The sequence below is a fragment of the Theropithecus gelada genome, chromosome 6, assembly GCF_003255815.1.
Source record: "Theropithecus gelada isolate Dixy chromosome 6, Tgel_1.0, whole genome shotgun sequence".
In the NCBI taxonomy this organism is placed as follows: Eukaryota; Metazoa; Chordata; class Mammalia; order Primates; family Cercopithecidae; genus Theropithecus; species Theropithecus gelada.
In genome coordinates this window covers 142,189,639-142,216,502 of record NC_037673.1, presented here as the reverse complement: position 1 = coordinate 142,216,502, position 26,864 = coordinate 142,189,639, and the positions used below count along the sequence as shown (strand labels likewise).

General features: G+C 39.0%; 1 protein-coding gene across 3 annotated transcripts in view; it reads left to right on the top strand.

Moving 5' to 3' along the window:
• The window catches only part of PRELID2 (PRELI domain containing 2), an 88,879-nt gene that overhangs the window by 41,646 nt on the left and 20,369 nt on the right, over positions 1 to 26,864 (top strand). For all 3 annotated transcript variants that reach the window (XM_025388222.1, XM_025388221.1, XM_025388220.1), the window contains one exon: positions 4,323 to 4,428. In XM_025388222.1, coding sequence (XP_025244007.1) covers positions 4,323 to 4,428 — 106 coding nt within the window. The remainder of the gene's footprint in view (positions 1 to 4,322; positions 4,429 to 26,864) is intronic.

Below are 26,864 nucleotides of genomic sequence, written 5' to 3'. Positions count from 1 at the left end.
TTGTAGTAAGAAGAGTGTCTGATGTGCTTCATCAATGAGTTATTGAGGGAAAGTGCAATATTTTCTTCTCTGGCAGTCTTAAAATATAATAGGATAAACTCTCATCTCATTGATGGCAAGGGCATTACCCTGTTTTACTGCCCTGTTATTCTCTGATATGTGGACAAAACCCGAGAGTGCTTTTCTGAGGACTTACTTCTCCTAAAAGTGGCAGAAAGCAATATTGGTTAGAATATGATGTAAGAGACTTTTATTAATCTCTCACCTACATTTGCCTTCAGGACTGGGGACTGAAGAGTTCTTCTCTCCCAAGAGTGTGAGACTGCTCAACTTTTCATTTCTTAATATTAAAATCACTGTAAAATTCTATTCTGACTAATCCAGAATAAAGACGGAAACGATTAGTGTCACCAGGATACAGTTTTACATGAGCAAATCATTTTAAATAGGCTTAAATCTAAGAGGTGAAAACTGCTTAGATGGAAGGTATTTATGTCAGATTGGATGGGATAACTCCTGTGTGTGTGTGTGTGTGTGTGTGTGTGTGTGTGTATGTGTATGTGTGTAAGAGAAGGTGAGGAAAGGGAGAGGGGAGAGTGAGAGAGGAATTCTGAAGGCTTCCTTTTATTGTATGCATGATCTAAATGTAGAGGCTACTGCTATTAGCAAGGTCTAATTAAGAGGTTTTAATAACCATTTTGACCAAAATGACAGTTTGCTGGATCCAGCATTTTCTCAGATTTTTGTTTGTTTCAGTGCATGTGCTCACATATGCATGCATATAAACACATGCCAACTAGACATACAGGAGACGTGGCTCTCATTTCCTTTCCACAGAGATGTAAGGTTGGAAAGATGTTTTCTGTGTTGAATATTTTTGATTACAAAGAAATTGAATTAATTCATTTAACAAATGCTCATTGAACTCATTCAGTGTAAGCACTGTGGTGAAAATGGGGGATAGGGAATTGTCTAAAAGCATCAAGGAATGGCAATGAGTGTTTTAGTCAGTGGTGCAGGTGTGACTATTAATCTATACCTGATACTTAGTGTCCTCAGAAGAGACACCCCCTTTACCTTCAGGGTAAAGCCTAAACTCAGCCTGAGGCCATTTGCAATCTTGTCTTCAATGATCCTTTCAGTCTCATATCCTAATATCTCCCACACCCACCTTATGCTCCAGTCATTCCTGTGGGAAGAATTTATCAAGCCCCATACCATGTACTGGGCAGTTTTAGATAACTTGTGGCTCCTCAAACATCTCTCTTCCTTCATGCCTCCTTACCTGGGTCCTTGTGGTTTTCCTCTGATGGAATGCTTCACCTCCAAGTGCTGACACTCTCCCACTTTTCTATTTGTCTTTTCCACTAGCCAGTGAGATCCTGGAGGAGAGAGACCATCTCCTTCTCTGTGGGCCTCTAGCAGTCAGTATGGCACTTAGCATATAGTAGCCATGCAGTCAGTGTGTTGAACAAATGAATGAATGAGGCAAAGTTAAATGTAATCCAAATCTCTAGTGGTGATGAGCTCCCTTAGCTTTTGTTTATTTAGGAAAGTCTTAATTTCTCTTTCTCTTTCATTTTTGAAGGATAGTTTTGCTGGATATAGTATTTTTGTCTTGTAGGTTTTTCTTTTTTTTAAATTTCAGTATTTTTAATATGGCATTCCATTCACTTCTGGCCTGCAAAGTTTCTGCCAAGGAATGTACTGAAAATCTTATGGGAGCTTAATGTGATGAGTTGTTTTTCTCTTACTGCTTTCAAGATTCTCCCTTTTTCTGTGACTTTTGACATTTGATTATAATGTGTCTTGGTGTGAGTCTTTTTATATATATATTATATATATTTTATTAAGTTCTAGAGTACATGTGCACAGTGTGCAGGTTTAATACATAGGTATACATGTGCCATGTTGGTTTGCTACACACATCAACTCATCATTTATGTTAGGTATTTCTCCTAATGCTATCCCTCCCCCAGGCCCCCACCCCGTGACAGGCCCTGGTGTGTGATGTTCCCCACCCTGTGTCCAAGTGATCTCATTGTTCAGTTCCCATCTATGAGTGAGAACATGCGGTGTTTGGTTTTCTGTCCTTGTGATGGTTTGTTGAGAATGATGGTTTCCAGATTCATCCATGTCCCTGCAAAGGACATGAATGCATCCTTTTTTTACGGCTGCATAGTATTTGATGGTGTATATGTGCCACATTTTCTTAATCCAGTCTATCATTGATGGACACTTGGGTTGGTTCCAAGTCTTTGCTTTTGTGAATAGTGCCGCAATAAACATACATGTGCATGTGTCTTTATAGTAGCATGATTTATAATCCTTTGGGTATATACCCAGTAAATGGGATTGCTAGGTCAAATGGTAATTCTAGTTCGAGATCCTTGAGGAATTGCCACACTGTCTGCCACAATGGTTGAACTAATTTGCACAGGTGTGAGTCTTCTTGAATTTATCCTAGTTGAAGTTTATTGAGCTTTTTCAATTTGTATGCCAATTTCCTCCCTCAAATTTAGGGAATTTTCAGCCATGATTTCTTCAAATAGGCACTGTGTTTCTTTGTCACTCTCTTCTTATTCTGAGATTCCCATAATGTGGATAATGATCTGTTTGATGCTGTCTTGTAAGTCCCTTAGGCTCTCTTGACTTTTCTTTATTCTTTTTATTTATTTTTTGGTCCATGACTCAATAATTTCAAATGACTTATCTTTAAGTTTGCTGATTCTTTCTTCTGCTTGATCATGTTTGCTATTGAATGAGCCCCTCTAGTGAATTGTTTTTTAGTTCCATTATTCTTCAAATCTGGAATTTCTCCTTGGTTCTCATTTTTCTCATAGTTTCTCTTTGTTGATAGTCTTATTTTGTTGTTGCATTTTATTTTTTCTTAATTCCTTTAGTTGTCTATTTTAGTTCATGGAGAATTTTAAGATGCTTATTTCAAGTTCTTTGTGAGGTAATTCATAGATCTCTGTTTCTTTAGGGTTGGTTTCTAGAGATTTATTTTGTTTCTTTGATTGGGCCATGTTTACTTGTTTCTTTGCATGCATTGTGATCTTTTGTTGAGGTTCGGGTATATAAAAAAACAACCACTTCTCCCAGTCTTATGGACTGGCTTCATATAGGAAAGACCTTCACTGATGAACCCAGCTTGAGATTCTGGGGGCCTCTCAAACCTTTTTGGGGGATGCAGCTTCTCTGGGCTTGTGGGTAATTTCCCAGTCAGAGAAGACTGCCCCTGTTCTCAAGAGCCAATGATCTTTTGTTACCCTTGGTGTCTGTCTGAGGTACTGCAGGCTCTCTAGTGTAACAAGCCACCATTGTGGCTTTTGAAAGTATATTGCCATTTCCTTTAGCACTCTGAGTCATGCCCCTATTAAAGACAGAATGTTGGATGCACAGTTAGCACTTTTCTATCCCTTCTGAGGGAGAAGCCAGAAGCTGGGAGTTTTTTCTTGATTGTGTTACACTATGCTGGGTGGGAGGGAGCTATCATAGGTAAAAGCAACAAAGTTTCTTATCTGCTTGGATGTGGCTCTTCTTGGCTTTGCACTCACCTGGGGTGCTGCTAATTCTTGAGGGAGTTCTCATAAAGGCAGTTTGGTTTGTATGTTGTTCTTAAGTCATTATCTCTGGGGGTAATGAGGGCTTGGGACTTCCTATTCAGCCATCTTACTACTATCACTCTTAAGTGTAATCTAGATCCCTGTTTTATGACATGAAGATAATTAATATTGATATAATTTTGGTAATTAAAATTGGTAGAGATGGTGACATATCTCTTCTGTCTCACCCCCTTCTCCAATCGAGGTTTGAAAACGTCATTCCAGGTTTCCGGTTTTCTAATCTTGTCTCTATCTGACTCTATTTAGTAATAGTAGCTAACATTTAATAAATACTTATGTGTCAGGAACTCTTCGTATTCCTGTGATGTGTGATAACTCATTTACTTGCCACAGTAGTTGTAAAAGAAAGATACTATGGTCGTTCCCATTTTACATGTGAGGAAACCAAGTTATAGAGAGTCGAAATAATTTACCTAAGGTCATATCATTGATAATTACCTCAGACTCAATTTTAAAAAGAGATTTTGCAGCATGAAATGAATATTCTTTAATTTGAATAAGAATGTTGTTAATATTTTATAAACTATAAATTACTTTTAACAAAATCTTCTAACAGGTAGTTATTGAATTATTATGGATATTATTTTGTATTGATTATAAGTGGTAATTATACAGCTAGAAATGTCTGTTGTTTACATATCCAAGCATAGAATGACATCCAAGATGTGTTTTTTGTTTTTTGTTTTTTTGCAGGACAGAGTTCATTCAGAGAGGCAGGATTTCAATCACAGGAGCTGGATTTCTCAACTGCATTTTAGAAACTTTTGCCAGCACATTCTTAAGACAGGGAGCCCAGAAGGTAACTTTATTTCTGCTTTGAACCGACATTAATTTTAAAAAACAATAGGAGTTCCAATAGGGTTATTGAATAAGACTCATGAACAGACATAATGAGAAAAACATATAGTTAATAAACAAATATATGCAAAAATAATTACCCTCAAAATTATTATATAAATTCAAATCAAAGTAAAACTAAAGTGCCATTTATGGCTCATTAAATTAAAAATATGCCAATGAAGAGTATGTGAAAATTTGGAGCATACTTATAATCTAATTAAAAGAAATAATCAGAATGAATAATAATGTATAGTTTGATGACAACTATTTAATAAAGATATGATAGTTAATATTTATTGGGCACTTACTATGTACTACTGACTGCTAAAAGAATTTGCATTTATTAACTCATTTAATCCTCACAAACCTTTGCAGAAGCTATTACTGTTGTCTTAATATTATGGTTGAGGAAAATACAGAGACCCCAATTGTCCATTCTTGTAGTTTTCAAACTCTATTCTCAAGGGAGCTTAGGCTTCCATGAAAGTGATTCAGAAGTCATGTTGGAGTTCTAAGGTCCTGTGTGCTCTATTTTAAGTAGAACTGTTCCATTTTAATCTGTCCTCTATGATATTCCATATGACATTTATATATCCTATTTTATTGCCTTAATAGCATTATTTTTAAAACTTCATGTCAAAACCCATTGCTTATGCATCTTTATATGCTTATTGCAGTGCTCAGTATAGAGCACTTGCTCCAAAGTGTTTTATTATTGTTATTAATTGCAATGATAATTATACTCACTTATTTCCAGATTTTACTCAGGACTTTTGTATAAGTTACCTCATTTTGTTTTGTGGGATAGAATTAACCGCTGGTGTAAAGAACCATTGTTATGACCCTCAGAGACTTCCTGGTAATGGACCCTTGTTTTCATTTTTGCATGTCTAGGTTCAAGAATGAACCTGTACTAGGAGGTGTTCATTTGGGAGGCTGAGGGCGGTGAATGAACATTCAAGTACTGTTCTGTACACCATAGACATACTGTCGTGATTGATGATGTGTTCTTGCTCCAGTTTGAGGTGGTTCCTGGCGCATATTCAGACTGGGCCAGCCTCTTTAAACCTGAACTTGAAGGGAGTAGTTGAACTTCCAGAAGATGTTATGTCACCTTCACTCACTCAGACATTATTGCACATTTTCCTGTTATATTGCAATTTATGCATTTGTAAAAACTCCCATGTTCTGCAGCATTGCACTCTAAAAATAGTGGAACTGATGAGAAAAGTAATTTCATTGCCATGTTTCTTACCGAGTTGACTTCTTGTGCATCCTTTAAACTCTGTATGATAATAATAGTAATAACAAATTGAATTTTTTAATAATACAGATATATTAACTAGAAGAATGGGATTTTTTTGAGGGGGAGGGATAACATTTAGCTGATGTAGGGTTCAAAGTTCATGTTCCCTATCATCAAATTGATTGCAAATGTTCATTTATAAAAACCATTCTTGTAGGCCATATAAAAACAGGTGGTGGGCTGGATTTCGCTTGTAGGGTATAGCTAACCCCTACTTCAGATAAATATTATTTCATTAACTGAAGTGGGTCTGTATCTGACGCATCAATTAATCTGATGAACCTAATAATGACTTTTAATTGCACAGTGGTTATGTACATTCTGATCCTCTGAGACACATAGAGTGAAATTTTTTTTCCCATTTTATTAATGAGAAATGCCTTGAAAGATAAGCATACCTGATATGTGGTAACTGCTTTCCCTGCTTCCTTCCTCTTACAAATATGTATTGAGCACCTGCTTTGCACTAGGCACTGTGCTAAGTGTGGGCTAAATGTGTTTCTTCAAGGTCACAGAACTAGCAAAGTGTGGAGTCTGGACTCAAATCCCCATCTTTTGTCAAGAAGAGTTCCCTCTTGCCACTTTACTATACAGCCCTCAGATGAATGAGGTGAAATCCTTGCCTACCTAGCATCACAAACTTCACTTATACTTCTGCTCATTAAATGAATTTGTGTTGTGGTTACTCCCTTTGGATTTATTAAGTCTATTTGGTTGCAAGTAACAGAAACCACTTCAGGCTAGCTCATTCTAAGTGTACAAGGGTGGTGAGGCTGGCAGGCTTCAGAAAGGTCTTTACTGGGAACTGAACACTGCCAGGAACCCAAGTGGTATTCCTTCTTCAGCTCTTGTCTGTAAGACTATGTGTCTGTTTTATTCCACTCTTTTTGTGTAGTCCGGTTTTCTCTGCTCCCCAGGCTATGTAATGGGACATGGGCCTCCACTGTCAATCATACATATTATATATTGATAGAATTCTCACTAATAATAAAATAGCTTATTTTTTTTCTTTATTAATTCTTTGGGAAGGACTCTCATTGGCCTCCCATAGCTCAGGCACCACCAGGAAGATGGAAGTCAGGTTGTCCAGTTATGGCTCATCCTCTGCCACGACCACATGGACCAGGGTTAGGGGGGACACTTCTCAGGGGAAGGGGTTGTGGGGCGGATATATACTCCCCAACATTTCTAGCATGATCCCACATTTGATTCTATGTTCCTTGATGGCAGAGAGGTGGTTTTATTCACCTTAATTCTTATTCCCTCCTCCCAACCTGTAGTGTCTTGAACAGAATTCCATCCATTTGTGTGGGAATGAGTAGAAAGGAAATGACCAGGGAGGTTCACAGTTGGTTTCTGATGAATATTATCTGGAAATAATTAGGTGACTTCAACTTCTTAAAGTGATTCCTTTTTATTCTCATTTGTTATGCTCAGAAGTAAGAATATACTTTTCCTGCTAGCTTTTGCCTTTTCTGACTTACTTTTTCTTTTTGAAGAGCCCACGTTTAATTAGCTTTTTGATTTTAGGAGCCATTTATGCTTAAGTGTCTTTTTTCTTTTATCCAAGTGGTCATGTTTTCCAGTATCAGCCTGACTTCCTGATAAACCCTCACAGCTGAGCCTGCATAAATGGTTTCTGTGGAAGTCACTGTAAGAGTGTTTTAGATGACTTTATTTTCACTTTAGGACTTATCCCTGAGTCTGTTGAGTAGTGGTAATGATGGGATCTAGTATCTATTTTTTTCCAGAAAAATCAAAACTAGGTACTCACAAACTTTATATTTTTATGTTTGTAAATTAAAAGCTGGCTTTAGCTATGGATCCCCAAGCTGAGGTCATATGTATTCTGTGCCTCTGAGGACTGGCTCAATTGCTTTTTTCTCCCTTCACCACTCTTAAAGGGAGGTAACGTGGAATTTGGAAGCCTTTGTGTCACAAATGCTGACTTTTCACACACCTGTCAGACCCCTACTTCCTCCTGGAGTGGAAATCTGTGGGCAGGAGAACTGGGATTTCCCTTTGGCAGTCAAGTTGACAGATGTATCCTTGAAACAGAAGTGGTTCTGAACTTATAGCCCTCTCTCCTCACCTTTGTGACCCAGCACAAATCACTCTGGCCCTCCCTATTGTCAGCTTAATTATCTGCAAAATGGGGATTTTAATGTGTTCCCACAGATACATGTGAAACTAAGTTTGATAGCTTTCTGTAAGTTGGTAAACACAGGACAAATATACAAAATATGTTTTAGTTTTCAAGAATTAAAACTCACTGCCACATACTTCTTTAACGTATTTTCTCTTTATGGTTATATATTTTTTATCCCCCTCAAATTCATGTAAACACATATAGGCTAGACAACTAGATTTTAAGTTTAACTCTACCAGCACTTTTTGAGTGTCACCTATGTGCCAGGCATTGGGTAGAATGCTGGAGACACAAGTAAGAATTAAGACGTAATTCATAAGATAGAGATTGTGCCTTAAGCAGCTTTACTTCTGGGACATCTAGCTCAGGGCAGAAAGCAGGACAGACAATGAATAAACATCTGCTGATGCAGAAAATTTATCGAGCCTTGCTTGGTGTTCAGTGCCAGCACTGTGATCACTGCTGAGAAGCATATTAAAATAACAGCTAGTGCTTATAAGAGCTTAGTAGATGCCAAGCACTGTCCTTGGCATGCATTACCTTATCTGATTTTCTGGACAACATAATGAGATAGGAATTGTTATTTTCATTTTATGCATAGGGAAACTGAGGTCCCAAATGGCAAAGCAGTTTTCTCAAGGTCACAGGATTAGTAAGTGGTGAACCTGAGATTTGAACCCAAGCCTGTCTGACCCCAGAGTGCTCTTGATCTCTGCAGCACAGAGCTGCATCCATGATCAATGCACTTAAGCTACCTGCGTGGGGCAAGCTGTGTGTTCTTGATATAACCAGAGTGAGGCGATGTGATGCACAGCAACGACGGAGGAATGCAAGCGTAGGGAGCTCAGTTACAAGAGATGAACTTGGAATGGGCCAGAGGAATGGGGCCATGCTACTTGAAACGGCCTTTGAGGGGCAAGTGAATGTCTTCCCTTCTGTTCGGAGGCCCCAGCATCTGTCGTCTACACTACAGCTGGCCTGAACTCCATGCAGCTCAACACTCTCAACAGTGCCATGCAGGTTGAGAGTATGTTAGCTGACGTTTCTCCCATTTTTATTGTAATGACATATCCTCTTTTCTGCTTTTCTATGTACTGCAGATTTATGAAAATATTTTTGTATTAAAAAATAGTATTAAAAGTTTGTTTTTCATTGTGGCAAAATATACATAGCAAAAAATTTACCATTTTAACAATTTTTAAGTGTACAGTTCAGTGGCTTTAAGTACATTCACATGTACTTAATGTGATGGTGATGCAGCCGTCACCATCATCTGTCTCCAGAACTTTGTTCCTCTTCCCAAACAGGAGCTCCCTAGCTGTTAAACAATCACTTCCCATCCCATTCACCTCCTAGCCCCTGACAACCACCATTCTACTTTTTGTCTCTATGAACTTGGCTAGTTTAGTTATGTCATATAAGTGGACTAATACAGTATTTGTCTTTTTGTGACTGGTGTTATTTTACTTAGCATATGTTTTCAACGTTCATCTGTATTGTAGCATGTGTCAGAATTACCTTTCTTTTTAAGGCTAATATTTCATTGTTTGTATATATCATATTTTGTTTGTCTAGTCATCTGATATGGTTTGGCTATATGTTCCCACCCAAATCTTACCTTGAATTGTAATAATCCCCACGTGTCAAGCACGGGGACCAGGTGGAGATAACTGAATCATGGGGGCTGTTTCCCCCATACTGTTCTCATGGTGGTGAATAAGTCTCATGAGATCTGATGGTTTTATAAATGGGAGTCCCCCTTCACAAGCTCTCTTGCCCGTCGCCATGTAAGACATGACTTGTTCCTCATTCACCTTCTGCCATGATTTTGAGGCCTCCCTAGCCCTGTGGAACTGTGAGTCAATTAAACCTCTTTTCTTTATAAATTACCCAGTCTCAGGTATGTCTTTATTAGCAGTGTGAAAACAGACATAATCCATTGGTGGATTCTTGGGTTGCTTCTGCCTTTTGGCTATTGTGAATAATACTACTATAAACATGGGTGTATAATGTCCCTGCTTTCAATTCTTTTGGGTATATATATATATATATATATAGACCCAGAAGTGAAATTGCTGGATTAATTATATGTTTAATATTTTGAGGACCAATTTAAAGGTTTTAAAAATTTTTAAGTTAATTTTTTGTTTATAATTGACAAATTATAATTGTATAGATTTATGGGATACAGTGTGGCATTTTGAGATACACACACACACACACACACACACACACAATGTGGAATGATTAATTCAAGCTTACTAAAATATCCATCACCTCACATATTTAACATTTTTTGTGGTGAGATCATTTGGAGTTTACTCTTAGCAATTTTGAAATTTACAATATATGCTTATTAACTGTAGTCAACATGCTATACAATAGATCTCAAAAACTTATTCCTCCTGTCTAACTGAAACTTTATGCCTTTTGGCCAACATCTCCTCATTCTCTCTCACCTCCCCCAGCCTCTGATAACCACCATTCTACTCTCTACTTATATGAGTTTAACTTTTTTAGATTTTACATATGAGGTATTTGTCCTTCTGTGCCTTATTTCACTTAACATAATATTCTCCAGGTTTATCCATGTTGTCACAAATGACAGAACTTGCTTCTTTTTAAGGCTGACTAGTACTCCACTGTGTACATATACTACATTTTCTTTGTGCATTCATCCATTGTTGAACACTTAGGTTGATTCCATATCTTGGCTATTGTGACTAATGCTGCAGTGAACATGAGGTGCAGCTGTCTCTTTGACATACTGATTCCAAATTCTTTGGATAAATACCCAGAAGGGGGATTGCTGGATCATATGGTAGTTCTATTTTGTGTTTTTTGAGGAACTTTCATATAGTTTTCCATAATGGGTAATTTACATTTCCACCAACAGTGTACAAAGGCATCCTTTTCTCTGATTCTTGCCAACACTTTTTATCTTTTATCTTTTTTATATCAGCCATTGTAACAAGTATGAGGTGATATCTGATTTTGGTTTTAATTTACATTTCTCTAATGATTGGCGCTGTTGAGCATTCTTTTTTTCATATACCTGTTGGCCATCTGTATGTTTTCTTGTGGGAAATAACTATCTGGTTCTTTGCCCATTTTTTAATTGGATTATTTATTTCCTTGCTATTGAGTTGTTTGAATCCCTTGTATATTTTGGATATTAACCCCTTATCAGATGTATGATTTGTAGATATTTTCTTCCAATTTTCAGGTTGTCTCTTCACTCCATTAATTGTTTCCTTTGCTGTGCATAAGCTATTTAGTTTGATGCAATCTTATTTGTCTGTTTTTGCTTTTGTTCCCTGTGCTTTTGGGGTCAAATCCAAAAAATCGTTGCCTACACCAATGTCATTGATTTTTTTCCCTTCTAGTAATTATATAGTTTCAGTTCTTATGTTTAAGTCTTTAGTTCATTTGAGTTGATTTTTGTATATGGTGTGAGATACAGGTCCAATTTTATTATTCTATGTGGATATTCAGTTTTCCCAGCACCATTTATTGAAGAGACTGTTTCTTTCCCATTGTGCGTTCTTGGCATCTTCCCTGAAAATCAATTGACTGTAAATGCTCTGGTTCATTTCTGGGCTCTCTAGTCTGTTCCATTATTCAATGTGTCTGTTTTTATGCCAGTATTGTGCTGTTTTGATTACTATAGGTTTGTAATGTATTTTGAAATGAGGTAGTGTGATGCTTCCAGCTTTGTTCTTTTTACTCAAGATTACTTTGGTTATTTGAGGTCTTTTTTGGTTCCATGTGAATTTTAGAATTGTTTATTCTATTTTTTGTGGAAAATGTTGTTGGAATATTGATAGAGATTGCATTGAATCTGTAGATTGCTTTGGGTATTATGGATAAGTTAACAATATTAATTATTTCAAGATGTGATCATGGGGTATCTTTCCATTTATTTGTGCCTTTAGTTTTGTCCATGTTTTATGCTTTTCAGTGTAGAGATCTTTTACCACCTTGGTTCAATTTATTCCTAAGTATTTCTTTGGTAACTACTATAAATGAGATTGATTTTTAAATTTTTTTCAGAGAGTCTTTGTTAGTGTATAGAAATGATACTGACTTTTGTATGTTGATTTTTGTATCCTGCAACTTAACTGAATTGATTTATCAGTTCCATTTTTGGTGGAGTCTCTATGGAGATATATATATATATATATATATATATATATATATATATATATATATGTATATAAAATCATGTTGTCAGCAAACAGAGATGGTTTTACTTCCTCCTTTCTACGTGGATGCCTTTTATTTCTTTCTCTTGCCTAATTGCTCTAGCAAAACTCCCAGTATTATATTGAATAGAAGTGGCGAGAGTAGACCACTTCTTTTGAGATAGTTGTCTATCTGTGTGCGTGACAGCAATGGGGTATACCGTGTCTGTGAATTTTTCTCAATTCTATACAGAAGAATGAATATATGCTGTCAGCCAGTGAGCACTGGTGGGTGTGCCATACAGTGTGTTCCTCAATCTGAGAGGCATTCACTCATCTCTTGACTGTGCCATAGTCTCTCTCAGCCTTGATTTCATGTGCTGGTGGATAATTTTGACCCATAGTGGCCAATAGAAGATAGTATATTGGAAGTGCCAAAAACATTCTGAAGACAAGTATTTGCTTATCTCAAGTCATGCTAAAATATGTAGTTATCTTTTAATATGCCTTGAGATAAGTAAGTACATTCAGAAAGCAGATCAAAAAGATAAAGTTCTGAAGGAAAATAGTGGTTGGTAGAAATCTGGGACACATGAAAGGCTTCATACACATTTCTACAGCTTTGGGAGATGGCCCAACCACTGTGTGAAGCAGAGCTGGAAGATAACCAGGCCAGAGTCAAGTCATGATCTCAGACCTCAGGGACCCAAAGAGAAGGAAACAGAGACATCACTGATGCTCTGCAGGTGCTCACCAGTTTAGGAGGGCTTTCCTTAGGTCAGTGTTTCTTAACCCTTTTTTCATTATCAACCCCTTCAGGAGCCTTTTTAGACAATTTCCGCCTAATTACTCTTTTCACCATGAAATTTTAAGACCATAGATATACTGATTATTTGTTCATGCACTATATTATGTTCAATTTATACATAAAAAGTGAAGATAGCTGGGTGTGACGGCTTGTGCCTAGAATCCCAGCACTTTGGGAGGCTGAGGTGGGAGGATCACTCGAGCTCAGGAGTTTGAGACCAGCATAGGCAACATAGGGAGATCTCATCTCTACAGAAAACCAAAACAATTGGCTGGACATGGTGGTGTGTGCCTATAATCCAGGCTGCTCTGGAGGCTGAGGTGAGAAGATTGCTTGAGCCAGGAGGTAAAGGCTGCAGTGAACTGTGATGGCACCACTGCACTTCAGCCTGGGTGACAGTGAGACCTTATGTCAAAAAACAAACAACAAAAAAAGTAGCCTCTTTTCAGTATTGCCCTACTGAGACAGTGTGGCATTTACTATTTTGGGCATACTATTTAGGGAGCTTTCATCTCTACCCCTCTAAATTGAAGTGATAAAATTGCTAGCTCCCCACTCCCAAAAAATCTCAAACCAAAAATTTCCAAACGCAAATCAAAAGAACGTTTTGGTGAACCCCCACATATTTGCTTACAATTTCCACATTTTGCTTCTCTGGGGAGGCTTAGGAGATAACATGGGTGATAAAAAGTCTTGTTATGCAAGCATTCTTTTTTTAGCCCAGTTTGTCTGAATCTTTAGAGAGTACTACAAGTGCTGTGGAAATGCAGAGCTCTCTTTATGCAATCGCATAGACGTGGTTTTTTGGTTTTTTTGTTTTTTTTTTTTGAGTTTGTGAAATACATTTTCAATGTGTGATGAAATAATTTGTTATTTCAGCCACTCTCCTGGCAAGGCCCCTTATTAGTTCCATCATTATTCTTATTGTGTTGATCAGGAGGCTGAAGCAGAGAAAAATTGAATTCAACAGTGTGTGAAATATTTGTCACTGAAACAATGCGGGCAAGTCAAACAATTTGAACATCGCTTTGAGGAAGGTCTGGCCTAGACATGCTACAGCTAAAGAAATCAGAATATGCTGTTTCCTTGGGGTATATGTTTGTTGTTTTAGCCTTATAGAAATCCATTTTAGTAGTGGGAGATAATTTCCTGGGACTCAAGAAAAAAGTGGAGATACTACATATGTAGTTCAAGTAAGGCATTTGAAAAACCTTGAGACATTTGGTGGCATTATTTTCGTAAACTAACTGTATGAGTTATTTATTGCTGTGTAGCAAATTGCCCCAACTTTGCAGCTTGAAACAACACATATGTATTACCTCTGTTTCTGTAGATTAGGAGTCTAGGCACAGTTTAGTTGGATCTGTTTCAGGGTTTCACAAGGATGTAATCAAGGTTTTAGCTGGGGCTGCAAACTCATCTGAAGGCTCAATGGGGAAGCTTCATCTCCAAACTCACATGGTTGCTGGTAGGATTCAGTGGGCCTCCCTTGGTTCCTTGCCACATGGGCCTCTGTATAGATGATCTCAGAATGTGGCAGTGTGTGTGACAGCAGGAGATTGCTACCAAGGTGAAATATCAAGTTTTTTATAAACTAATTGAAGTGACATCCTTTTATTTTCTGTATTCTGTTCATTAGAAGAAAGTCACAGCCCACACTAAAAAGAAGGAGATTACACAGGGGCATAAATACCAGGAGGCACAGGTCACTAGGAGCCACATCAGAAGCTGTCTGCCACACTGACCTTATCCAACGTGTATGCTGAGTTGTAGGCAGAAGTGTTAAGTTCTTTTTGATACATACTGGGTATTGATGATAATGAGAGGTTGCTGAGGGTCAGCTGCATCCCTGAAACCTCATTAACAGTTTATGGAAATTTCTGTGACACATATATTGTGACATTTATTAGTCATTTATTTATAAGTAGGCACAAAATAGTTTACCTGTTCTGTAAGTTTGATTAAGTCTTCATCCTTTTGGGTGCTCTGACCATGAATTGCATGAACAGCTCCCTGAAGGCAGAGCAGACAATATTCCAAAGGCAGGATTCAGCTATTTTATAGAGAGCATCAGGTAACCAGAATCTTCTGATACAGTAGCTGGCCCTGGGACCATGTAGGCATAAACTGTGGGTGCCATCCCTAAAGTTGGAGGGTGAAGGGCTTGCTGGATAGAGACTTAGACCCTGATGGCACAAGGATGGGTGCGCGTTTAGAATTTTGAGCTAATCCACATATCTTAAGTTCCATTTATTGAGTTAATGACAGTCCGTTTCTAATATCCATTATGCTAGTTAACAAGCCATTACTTTTACCAGTGCAAATTTGCAATTTTAACATTCCTTGTGCTAATAATCAAAGCCTTTGGTGTCTGACTGAAGTTTCTGGAGCGTGAGCTTGCTGATTAAAATGCCCACAGACGGGGGCGGAGCAAGATGGCCGAATAGGAACAGCTGGAGTCTCCAACTCCCAGCGCGAGTGACACAGAAGACCGGTGATTTCGGCATTTTCAACTGAGGTACTGGGTTCATCTCACTGGGGAGTGCCGGACGATCGGTGCTGGTCAGCTGTTGCAGCCCGACCAGCGAGAGCTGAAGCAGGGCGAGGCATTGCCTCACCTGGGAAGCGCAAGGGGGAAGGGAATCCCTTTTCCTAGCCAGGGGAACTGAGACACACAACACCTGGAAAATTGGGTAACTCCCACCCCAATACTGCGCTTTAAGCAAACAGGCACACCAGGAGATCATATCCCACACCTGGCCGGGAGGGTCCCACGCCCACGGAGCCTCCCTCATTGCTAGCACAGCAGTCTGTGATCTACCGGCAAGGCAGCAGCGAGGCTGGGGGAGGGGCGCCCGCCATTGCTGAGGCTTAAGTAGGTAAACAAAGCTGCTGGGAAGCTCGAACTGGGTGGAGCTCACAGCAGCTCAAGGAAACCTGCCTGTCTCTGTAGACTCCACCTCTGGGGACAGGGCACAGTAAACAATAAACGCAGCAGAAGCCTCTGCAGACGCAAACGACTCTGTCTGACAGCTTTGAAGAGAGCAGTGGATCTCCCAACACGGAGGTTGAGATCTGAGAAGGGACAGACTCCCTGCTCAAGTGGGTCCCTGACCCCTGAGTAGCCTAACTGGGAGACATCCCCCACTAGGGGCAGTCTGACACCCCACACCTCACAGGGTGGAGTACACCCCTGAGAGGAAGCTTCCAAAGCAAGAATCAGACAGGTACACTTGCTGTTCAGAAATATTCTATCTTCTGCAGCCTCTGCTGCTGATACCCAGTCAAACAGGGTCTGGAGTGGACCTCAAGCAATCTCCAGCAGACCTACAGCTGAGGGTCCTGACTGTTAGAAGGAAAACTATCAAACAGGAAGGACACCTACACCAAAACCCCATCAGTACATCACCATCATCAAAGACCAGAGGCAGATAAAACCACAAAGATGGGGAAAAAGCAGGGCAGAAAAGCTGGAAATTCAAAAAATAAGAGTGCATCTCCCCCGGCAAAGGAGCGCAGTTCATCGCCAGCAACGGATCAAAGCTGGACGGAGAATGACTTTGACGACATGAGAGAAGAAGGCTTCAGTCCATCAAATTTCTCAGAGCTAAAGGAGGAATTACGTACCCAGCTCAAAGAAACTAAAAATCTTGAAAAAAAAGTGGAAGAATTGATGGCTAGAGTAATTAATGCAGAGAAGGTCATAAACGAAATGAAAGAGATGAAAACCATGACACGAGAAATACGTGACAAATGCACAAGCTTCAGTAACCGACTCGATCAACTGGAAGAAAGAGTATCAGCGATTGAGGATCAAATGAATGAAATGAAGCGAGAAGAGAAACCAAAAGAAAAAAGAAGAAAAAGAAATGAACAAAGCCTGCAAGAAGTATGGGATTATGTAAAAAGACCAAATCTACGTCTGATTGGGGTGCCTGAAAGTGAGGGGGAAAATGGAACCAAGTTGGAAAACACTCTTCAGGATATCATCCAGGAGAACTTCCCCAACCTAGTAGGGCAGGCCAACATTCAAATCCAGGAAATACAGAGAACGCCACAAAGATACTCCTCGAGAAGAGCAACTCCAAGACACATAATTGCCAGATTCACCAAAGTGGAAATGAAGGAAAAAATCTTAAGGGCAGCCAGAGAGAAAGGTCGGGTTACCCACAAAGGGAAGCCCATCAGACTAACAGCAGATCTCTCGGCAGAAACTCTACAAGCCAGAAGAGAGTGGGGGCCAATATTCAACATTCTTAAAGAAAAGAATTTTAAACCCAGAATTTCATATCCAGCCAAACTAAGTTTCATAAGTGAAGGAGAAATAAAATCCTTTACAGATAAGCAAATGCTTAGAGATTTTGTCACCACTAGGCCTGCCTTACAAGAGACCCTGAAGGAAGCACTCAACATGGAAAGGAACAACCGGTACCAGCCATCTCAAAAACATGCCAAAATGTAAAGACCATCGAGGCTAGGAAGAAACTGCATCAACTAATGAGCAAAATAACCAGTTAATATCATAATGGCAGGATCAAGTTCACACATAACAATCTTAACCTTAAATGTAAATGGACTAAATGCTCCAATTAAAAGACACAGACTGGCAAACTGGATAAAGAGTCAAGACCCATCAGTCTGCTGTATTCAGGAGACCCATCTCACACGCAGAGACATACATAGGCTCAAAATAAAGGGATGGAGGAAGATTTACCAAGCAAATGGAGAACAAAAAAAAAGCGGGGGTTGCAATACTAGTCTCTGATAAAACAGACTTTAAACCATCAAAGATCAAAAGAGACAAAGAAGGCCATTACATAATGGTAAAGGGATCAATTCAACAGGAAGAGCTAACTATCCTAAATATATATGCACCCAATACAGGAGCACCCAGATTCATAAAGCAAGTCCTTAGAGACTTACAAAGAGACTTAGACTCCCATACAATAATAATGGGAGACTTCAACACTCCACTGTCAACATTAGACAGATCAACGAGACAGAAAGTTAACAAGGATATCCAGGAATTGAACTCATCTCTGCAGCAAGCAGACCTAATAGACATCTATAGAACTCTCCACCCCAAATCAACAGAATATACATTCTTCTCAGCACCACATCGTACTTACTCCAAAATTGACCATGTAATTGGAAGTAAATCACTCCTCAGCAAATGTACAAGAACAGAAATTATAACAAACTGTCTCTCAGACCACAGTGCAATCAAACTAGAACTCAGGACTAAGAAACTCAATCAAAACCGCTCAACTACATGGAAACTGAACAACCTGCTCCTGAATGACTATTGGGTACATAACGAAATGAAGGCAGAAATAAAGATGTTCTTTGAAACCAATGAGAACAAAGATACAACATACCAGAATCTCTGGGACACATTTAAAGCAGTGTGTAGAGGGAAATTTATAGCACTAAATGCCCACAAGAGAAAGCAGGAAAGATCTAAAATTGACACTCTAACATCGCAATTAAAAGAACTAGAGAAGCAAGAGCAAACACATTTGAAAGCTAGCAGAAGGCAAGAAATAACTAAGATCAGAGCAGAACTGAAGGAGATAGAGACACAAAAAACCCTCCAAAAAATCAATGAATCCAGGAGTTGGTTTTTTGAAAAGATCAACAAAATTGACAGACCACTAGCAAGACTAATAAAGAAGAAAAGAAAGAAGAATCAAATTGATGCAATTAAAAATGATAAAGGGGATATCACCACCGACCCCACAGAAATACAAACTACCATCAGAGAATACTATAAACACCTCTACGCAAATAAACTGGAAAATCTAGAAGAAATGGATAATTTCCTGGACACTTACACTCTTCCAAGACTAAACCAGGAAGAAGTTGAATCCCTGAATAGACCAATAGCAGGCTCTGAAGTTGAGGCAATAATTAATAGCCTACCAACCAAAAAAAGTCCAGGACCAGATGGATTCACAGCTGAATTCTACCAGAGGTACAAGGAGGAGTTGGTACCATTCCTTCAGAAACTATTCCAATCAATAGAAAAAGAGGGAATCCTCCCTAACTCATTTTATGAGGCCAACATCATCCTGATACCAAAGCCTGGCAGAGACACAACAAAAAAAGAGAATTTTAGACCAATATCCCTGATGAACATCGATGCAAAAATCCTCAATAAAATACTGGCAAACCGGATTCAGCAACACATCAAAAAGCTTATCCACCATGATCAAGTGGGCTTCATCCCTGGGATGCAAGGCTGGCTCAACATTCGCAAATCAATAAACATAATCCAGCATATAAACAGAACTAAAGACAAGAACCACATGATTATCTCAATAGATGCAGAAAAGGCTTTTGACAAAATTCAACAGCCATTCATGCTAAAAACGCTCAATAAATTCGGTATTGATGGAACGTACCTCAAAATAATAAGAGCTATTTATGACAAACCCACAGCCAATATCATACTGAATGGGCAAAAACTGGAAAAATTCCCTTTGAAAACTGGCACAAGACAGGGATGCCCTCTCTCACCACTCCTATTCAACATAGTATTGGAAGTTCTGGCTAGGGCAATCAGGCAAGAGAAAGAAATCAAGGGTATTCAGTTAGGAAAAGAAGAAGTCAAATTGTCCCTGTTTGCAGATGACATGATTGTCTATTTAGAAAATCCCATTGTCTCAGCCCAAAATCTCCTTAAGCTGATAAGCAACTTCAGCAAAGTCTCAGGATACAAAATTAATGTGCAAAAATCACAAGCATTCTTATACACTAGTAACAGACAAACAGAGAGCCAAATCATGAATGAACTTCCATTCACAATTGCTTCAAAGAGAATCAAATACCTAGGAATCCAACTTACAAGGGATGTAAAGGACCTCTTCAAGGAGAACTACAAACCACTGCTCAGTGAAATAAAAGAGGACACAAACAAATGGAAGAACATACCATGCTCATGGATAGGAAGAATCAATATCGTGAAAATGGCCATACTGCCCAAGGTAATTTATAGATTCAATGCCATCCCCATCAAGCTACCAATGAGTTTCTTCACAGAATTGGAAAAAACTGCTTTAAAGTTCATATGGAACCAAAAAAGAGCCCGCATCTCCAAGACAATCCTAAGTCAAAAGAACAAAGCTGGAGGCATCACGCTACCTGACTTCAAACTATACTACAAGGCTACAGTAACCAAAACAGCATGGTACTGGTACCAAAACAGAGATATAGACCAATGGAACAGAACAGAGTCCTCAGAAATAATACCACACATCTACAGCCATCTGATCTTTGACAAACCTGAGAGAAACAAGAAATGGGGAAAGGATTCCCTATTTAATAAATGGTGCTGGGAAAATTGGCTAGCCATAAGTAGAAAGCTGAAACTGGATCCTTTCCTTACTCCTTATACAAAAATTAATTCAAGATGGATTAGAGACTTAAATGTTAGACCTAATACCATAAAAATCCTAGAGGAAAACCTAGGTAGTACCATTCAGGACATAGGCATGGGCAAAGATTTCATGTCTAAAACACCAAAAGCAACGGCAGCAAAAGCCAAAATTAACAAATGGGATCTCATTAAACTAAAGAGCTTCTGCACAGCAAAAGAAACTACCATCAGAGTGAACAGGCAACCTACAGAATGGGAGAAAATTTTTGCAATCTACTCATCTGACAAAGGGCTAATATCCAGAACCTACAAAGAACTCAAACAAATTTACAAGAAAAAAACAAACAACCCCATCAAAAAGTGGGCAAAGGATATGAACAGACATTTCTCAAAAGAAGACATTCATACAGCCAACAGACACATGAAAAAATGCTCATCATCACTGGCCATCAGAGAAATGCAAATCAAAACCACAATGAGATACCATCTCACACCAGTTAGAATGGCAATCATTAAAAAGTCAGGAAACAACAGGTGCTGGAGAGGATGTGGAGAAATAGGAACGCTTTTACACTGTTGGTGGGATTGGAAACTAGTTCAACCATTATGGAAAACAGTATGGCGATTCTTCAAGGATCTAGAACTAGATGTACCATATGACCCAGCCATCCCATTACTGGGTATATACCCAAAGGATTATAAATTATGCTGCTATAAAGACACATGCACACGTATGTTTATTGCAGCACTATTCACAATAGCAAAGACTTGGAATCAACCCAAATGTCCATCAGTGACAGATTGGATTAAGAGAATGTGGCACATATACACCATGGAATACTATGCAGCCATAAAAAACGATGAGTTTGTGTCCTTTGTAGGGACATGGATGCAGCTGGAAACCATCATTCTTAGCAAACTATCACAAGAACTGAAAACCAAACACCGCATGTTCTCACTCATAGGTGGGAACTGAACATTGAGATCACTTGGACTCAGGAAGGGGAACATCACACACCGGGGCCTATCATGGGGAGGGGGGACGGGGGAGGGATTGCACTGGGAGTTATACCTGATGTAAATGACGAGTTGATGGGTGCAGCACACCAACATGGCACAAGTATACATATGTAACAAACCTGCACGTTATGCACATGTACCCTACAACTTAAAGTATAATAATAATAAAGTAAAAAAAAAAAAAAAAAAAAAAAAAAAAAAAGAAAAGAAAGAAAAAAAAAAAAAATGCCCACAGACAACCTCTGGCATGTGAGGCCTGCATGAGGGCATCTGGCTGTACCTAGTGTATAACTTGAACTAACACTCATGCTATCTTAGTATACCTCATGTGCTGAAGTATTTTAAAGCAAATTATAGACATCTTAACAATCATATACCAAATATCAACTTCTGAACTAAAAGCATAGTATGCTGTGCCTTTAGAAAGATTGTTGAGTGTGAAACAAAGTTTTGTCTGTGTGTTTAACATAGGGATTGAGTATGAAACTTTAGAGGAAAGCTTCTTGGCCATTGATCAGGCTTTCTCACATTCCACAAGCCACACTTTTCTCTCTGACCCTTAACTTTCTCTCTCTAGAATGAAGTGATCATAAACCCTATTTTACGGGATTTTTAAAGGATGAAGTAAGGTTACATATGTGAAACATGCCTGGCACATAGTAAAACCTCAATCATTGTTAGCTTTAAGAGACGTTCTCTGCTAGGAACTATATTTTTATAGATAATACCTTTTAAATACAAACGTTTTAGATATACAGTGGTACAGGGCAAGTTTATGGTGTTTCTCTTAAAAATGATATATTTTTATCATTTTCTTGAATTATAAAAGTATTAAATATTCATTATCAATTTTTAATTAAAGTGCAATTAAGATAAAATCATTCATAATTCTAATAGTGTGTTCACAGTTAACATTTTGATGTAGATCTTTTTATATGTCTGTTCATGTTTGCATATGTATGTATATGCATTTGTTTTTTAAAACCAAAGTTGGGATTATTTAGCCCAACTATTTCATTTGTGGACATATTATAAACATTTTTTCTGTGTCATTACATATTCTTTGAAAACATGATTTTTGATGCCAGCATAATATTCCATCGGCATAATAGCTGTTGTTGGTTTCTATTTTTCTTCACTATTATGAGTAATATTGGAATACATTTTTGAATATAAATGCTGTATAAATGTTTGTGCACATTTCTTGTTGCTTTCTGAGCTAAGACCTTTCATGCTTATTGCTAGATTTTCTCCCAAGAGAATTCTGCAAATTTGGCGCTGGGTATCATCCATATTCTTGCTGTATAACTTGAATGAAGGACTTCTTAGAACTTTCATTTATCATTAAGAAATTAGGCTAATCTCACTTCATAAAATTGTTGAGAAGAAAACAAAACTGTAAGGTCTTGTCTTCTGATATCTACTTTGAAGGCTACTGAAAGTTAATGATTCTACCATTAACTAGTTGTTTGATCTTTGTTTCCCTCCATTAATTTTTTTCTTTCCTTTCCTTTCCTTTCCTTTCCTTTCTTTTCCTTTCCTTTCCTTTCCTTTCCTTTCCTTTCCTTTCCTTTCCTTTCCTTTCCTTTCCTTTCCTTTCCCTTTCCCTTTTCCTTTTCTTTTTCTTTTTCTTTTTTTTTCCTTGTTCTTTTTTAGCTCACCACAACCTCCGCCTTTCAGGTTCAAACAATTCTTGTGCCTCAGCCTCCCAAGTAACTGAGACTACAGGCATGTACCACCATGCCTGGCTAATTTTTTTGTGTTTTTAGTAAAGACCAGGTTTTGCCATATTGGCCAGGCAGGTCTCGGACCTATGGCCTCAAGTGATCTGCCCACCTCGGCCTCCCAAAATGCTGGGATTACAGGTGTGAGCCACCATGCCCCAGCTCCAAGCCTTTCATACATCCTACCTTGGACCAATTGCTCTGAGGTGCTCAAATCTTTATCTGTGAACTTGCTGTTCAGGGTAAGTTACATACAGGGGTAGTCGCAACTCTGAAAAGCAGTGGACATTTCAAAATTCAATAATTCTGAGATAGAGGAAAAGAGCAAATAAAACTGTCATTGGAAAGAATAAGGAGAAGTCACCAGTGTGATAGAAGAACAGGGTGTGATAGTATACTGACTGTATATTGGAGACTTGCATTTCCTGCTTGTTCATGTGAATCCTTTCAAGATTCTTTGTTACTTGACCCACATGAAAAAACTGATGAAATGTTTTTTTCCCTGTTCCAGAGGGTTTATTTCCCAGTTCAAATTTACCTCTGTTGATACTTTTTAATCCCACCCTTGAGTGCTCAGATAGATTGATTTAGTTGATATTTATTCATTAGCTGTCCTGAGAATATTACCAAGAATTCTGATTTTTAACAGTTTATTTCTAGACCAGGTAAATCATAGTAGCTGCTGTCTTCTTACACATCTCCCTCCCCATCAGCCCTGCTACTACTGTTACCTCTAGAGTTTTCGTCTGATGAAACATAGCTTTTGCAGGGAAAACAGCTTCATGGAAATGAGTATTCTGTGAATGATACAGTTTTTTGTTCCTTCTGCTGAGTTTAAATCAATGCCTTTACCTTGACTGTGAAACCTGGGAATCCACAATCCCTTGATGGCTCATTTGAATTCATCCTCGTTGTAATAGACTTTGCTCAGTGGTAAAGCTTTTGGGAATTCCTGGTTGATTTACCAGCTGAAATTCTGGGACGTTACCTTCTATGAAACTAGATGAAATCTCAGAAGTCAAGCTCTTGCCTGAAATGACAGTAAGTGGTTTCCTGAGCTCCAGATGTGTTGGTGCATAGTGATGGGAGAAAGTGCCTCTCCACACAGTGTGGTGGGGAGCCTGTCAACCCAGCCAGGAGTCAGGAGACCTGGGCTCTGGCCCTGTCTTGGCGGCTCTCTAAGGGCTGTGTTGCTTGGACTACTTGCTCTGAGGTTCACTAACATTTTCCATAAAATCAGACTGAACTGGGTAGGTCATTTTCAATTAGGCCATTGTATGACTTAAAAAATTTTTTTTCTCTCCCTTCCTTCAATGTCTGACCAAGATTTTTCTGTCTCACAAGTAGTCTTTAAACCCTGCATCAAAATGCAGTAGTTTAAGCTAACTAGGGCTCTAAGAGCATCAGAGGTAATTCATTTAGCAAGTTTGTAGTCAAGGGTTGAGATGGCAATAAAATATTTAAAAATAAGAAATATAATTTTATAAAATGCTAATTAGCAGAAGGCATGGTAAGCATGTGGTAGGGTTATTACAATTTCATTTTATAATTTGATTCACATAAATATGTTGGCTTATATTTAATCTATGCCTTCTATAAACACAGCCTTTGGAAACTTTGGGGAAGACCAGATATAAGAGTAGCTGTAATTATTGAGTGTTTACCATGAGCCAAGTGCTACATTGTTCTATGAACATTTAGTTTTCCCAGTTACCTTCTGGAAGAGAGACTGTGGTTACTCCCACTTTTCTGTTTTACAGATGAAGAAATACAGGCGCACAAAGGTTCAATTCCATGCACAAAGTCATCAGCCAGTAAGTGGCAGAGCTGGAATTTGAATCCAGGTGGTCTGACCTCAGAGCCCATCCTCTCAACTGCCATTCACTTTGATTCCCTCACAGGGAGGTCAGAGTCCCAAAGAGTTCAGGTGAAGGAGACAAGACAAATGCATGACTTGTCTCCATGAGCACTGGGTGTACATATGACATTGAAGTAGATACTTGTTAGACTATAGGGAAAAATGTTCTCATCTTCAAAACACTTAATATGATACCTGCTTTCTTAGTGTTCCTCTACTCTCACACCCATTAGTTCCTCTAATGTCTCCAAAGAGATTTGGGAGCTGTGTTCTCTCTACTATTCTTCCAATATTGGTTGGGATTTCCAACCAATCTATTAGTTTTCTGAACCTGTTATCTCACTCGTTTGTGCTAAATTCAAAGACAAAGACAAAGACAATGAGAAAATAGGAATTTGTGGCCACTATAAATCTTCATGTACCTCATATAAACCTAAGGCAGGCATAGAATTGAAAGCTGCAACAGCTCTGGCCAGGCTGCATTGAAATACCAAAACAAATTGTGTATTTGGGTGTGTGTGTATGTGTGTGTGTGTGTGTGTATAGCATATATATACATACATATATAAAAATATAAATATAGGGGCTGCATCTGCACATTGTGTGGACTAAGTGCCTCTAGGAACACATCTGTTGTAAATCAAAGGCATCATTACTTACACCTTGGGCTTGGACTTTTCTAGGCTCTTTGTGTTAAATTAAACCTTTTAATTTGACCAAAAAGACCAGGAAAATGTCATTCAGACATATCAGCTGAGGGACTAATACAGAATTCTGGGTAGAGCTCCTTGAATTGTAAAGGTGATTTCATTTAAGGCTACATCTACTAGTTTAGCAACAGCTGTGTCCTTAAGCCCTGCAGCATGCTACTTCAATGCTCCTTGAGCTCTCTGAGGTATCCAGCTGTTCCCCTGGAGCCTTCTCCCTCCCTTTGTCTGTGGTGATTTCTCATCCCGCCTCCCCACTCTAAGATAGAATTTCATCCTCCCCGAAAGGCCCCTTTGGTTGTACCCACCCATAATGGGCAGCAGGCAGTGACCCAGGAAGGTGGTGGGGAGGAGGCTGCAGTGTCTGCCTGTTGTTAGGGAAAAAGGAAGCATTGTGTCTAGTGAAGCTGGGTTTGTTCGAGTGACGTTTCTTTGTCACTTTCAGTTTTTTTGAATTCCATTTGCTGTATGGGATTTGACTCCTTTTTCCTTGGCTAGCTTCTTTCCTTAGATTCCAGCTCACCGTCTCTGAATTTCCAAAGGAAAATGATGGCTTTTTGAAAGTTAAGTAACTCCTTTGCTTCGGCCTCCCAAAGTGCTGGGATTACGGGAGTGAGCCAGCATGCCTGGCCCCCATTGTTGTTTTAAGAGACGAAGTCTCACCATGTTGCCCAGGCTGGTCTCGAACTCCTGACCTCAGGTGATCCACCTGCTTCGGCCTCCCAGAGTGCTGGGATTACGGGAGTGAGCCAGCATGCCCGGCCCCCGTTGTTGTCTTAAGAGACGAGGTCTCACCATGTTGCCAGGGCTGGTCTTGAACTCCTGACCTCAGGTGATCCACTTGCTTTGGCCTCCCAAAGTGCTGGGATCACAGGAGTGAGCCAGCACGCCCGGCCCCTGTTGTTGTTTTAAGAGATGAGGTCTCACCATGTTGCTCAGGCTGGTCTCGAACTCCTGACCTCAAGTGATCCACCTGCTTCGGCCTCCCAAAGTGCTGGGATTATGGGAGTGAGCCAGCACACCCGGCCCCCCATTGTTGTCTTAAGAGACGAGGTCTCACCATGTTGCCCAGGCTGGTCTCAAACTCCTGGGCTCAAGCTAGTTGTTATTAACATTACTTTAAAAGCAAAATACAAGATAGTTAAAAACAATAACTTATTTTTCCCATTATGACATTATAAACAAATGTTTAGTGGTTATGATGAGCCTGTCTTTGGAATCAACCCAATGTGGATTTAAATCGGAGTGCCCTGCCTCATAG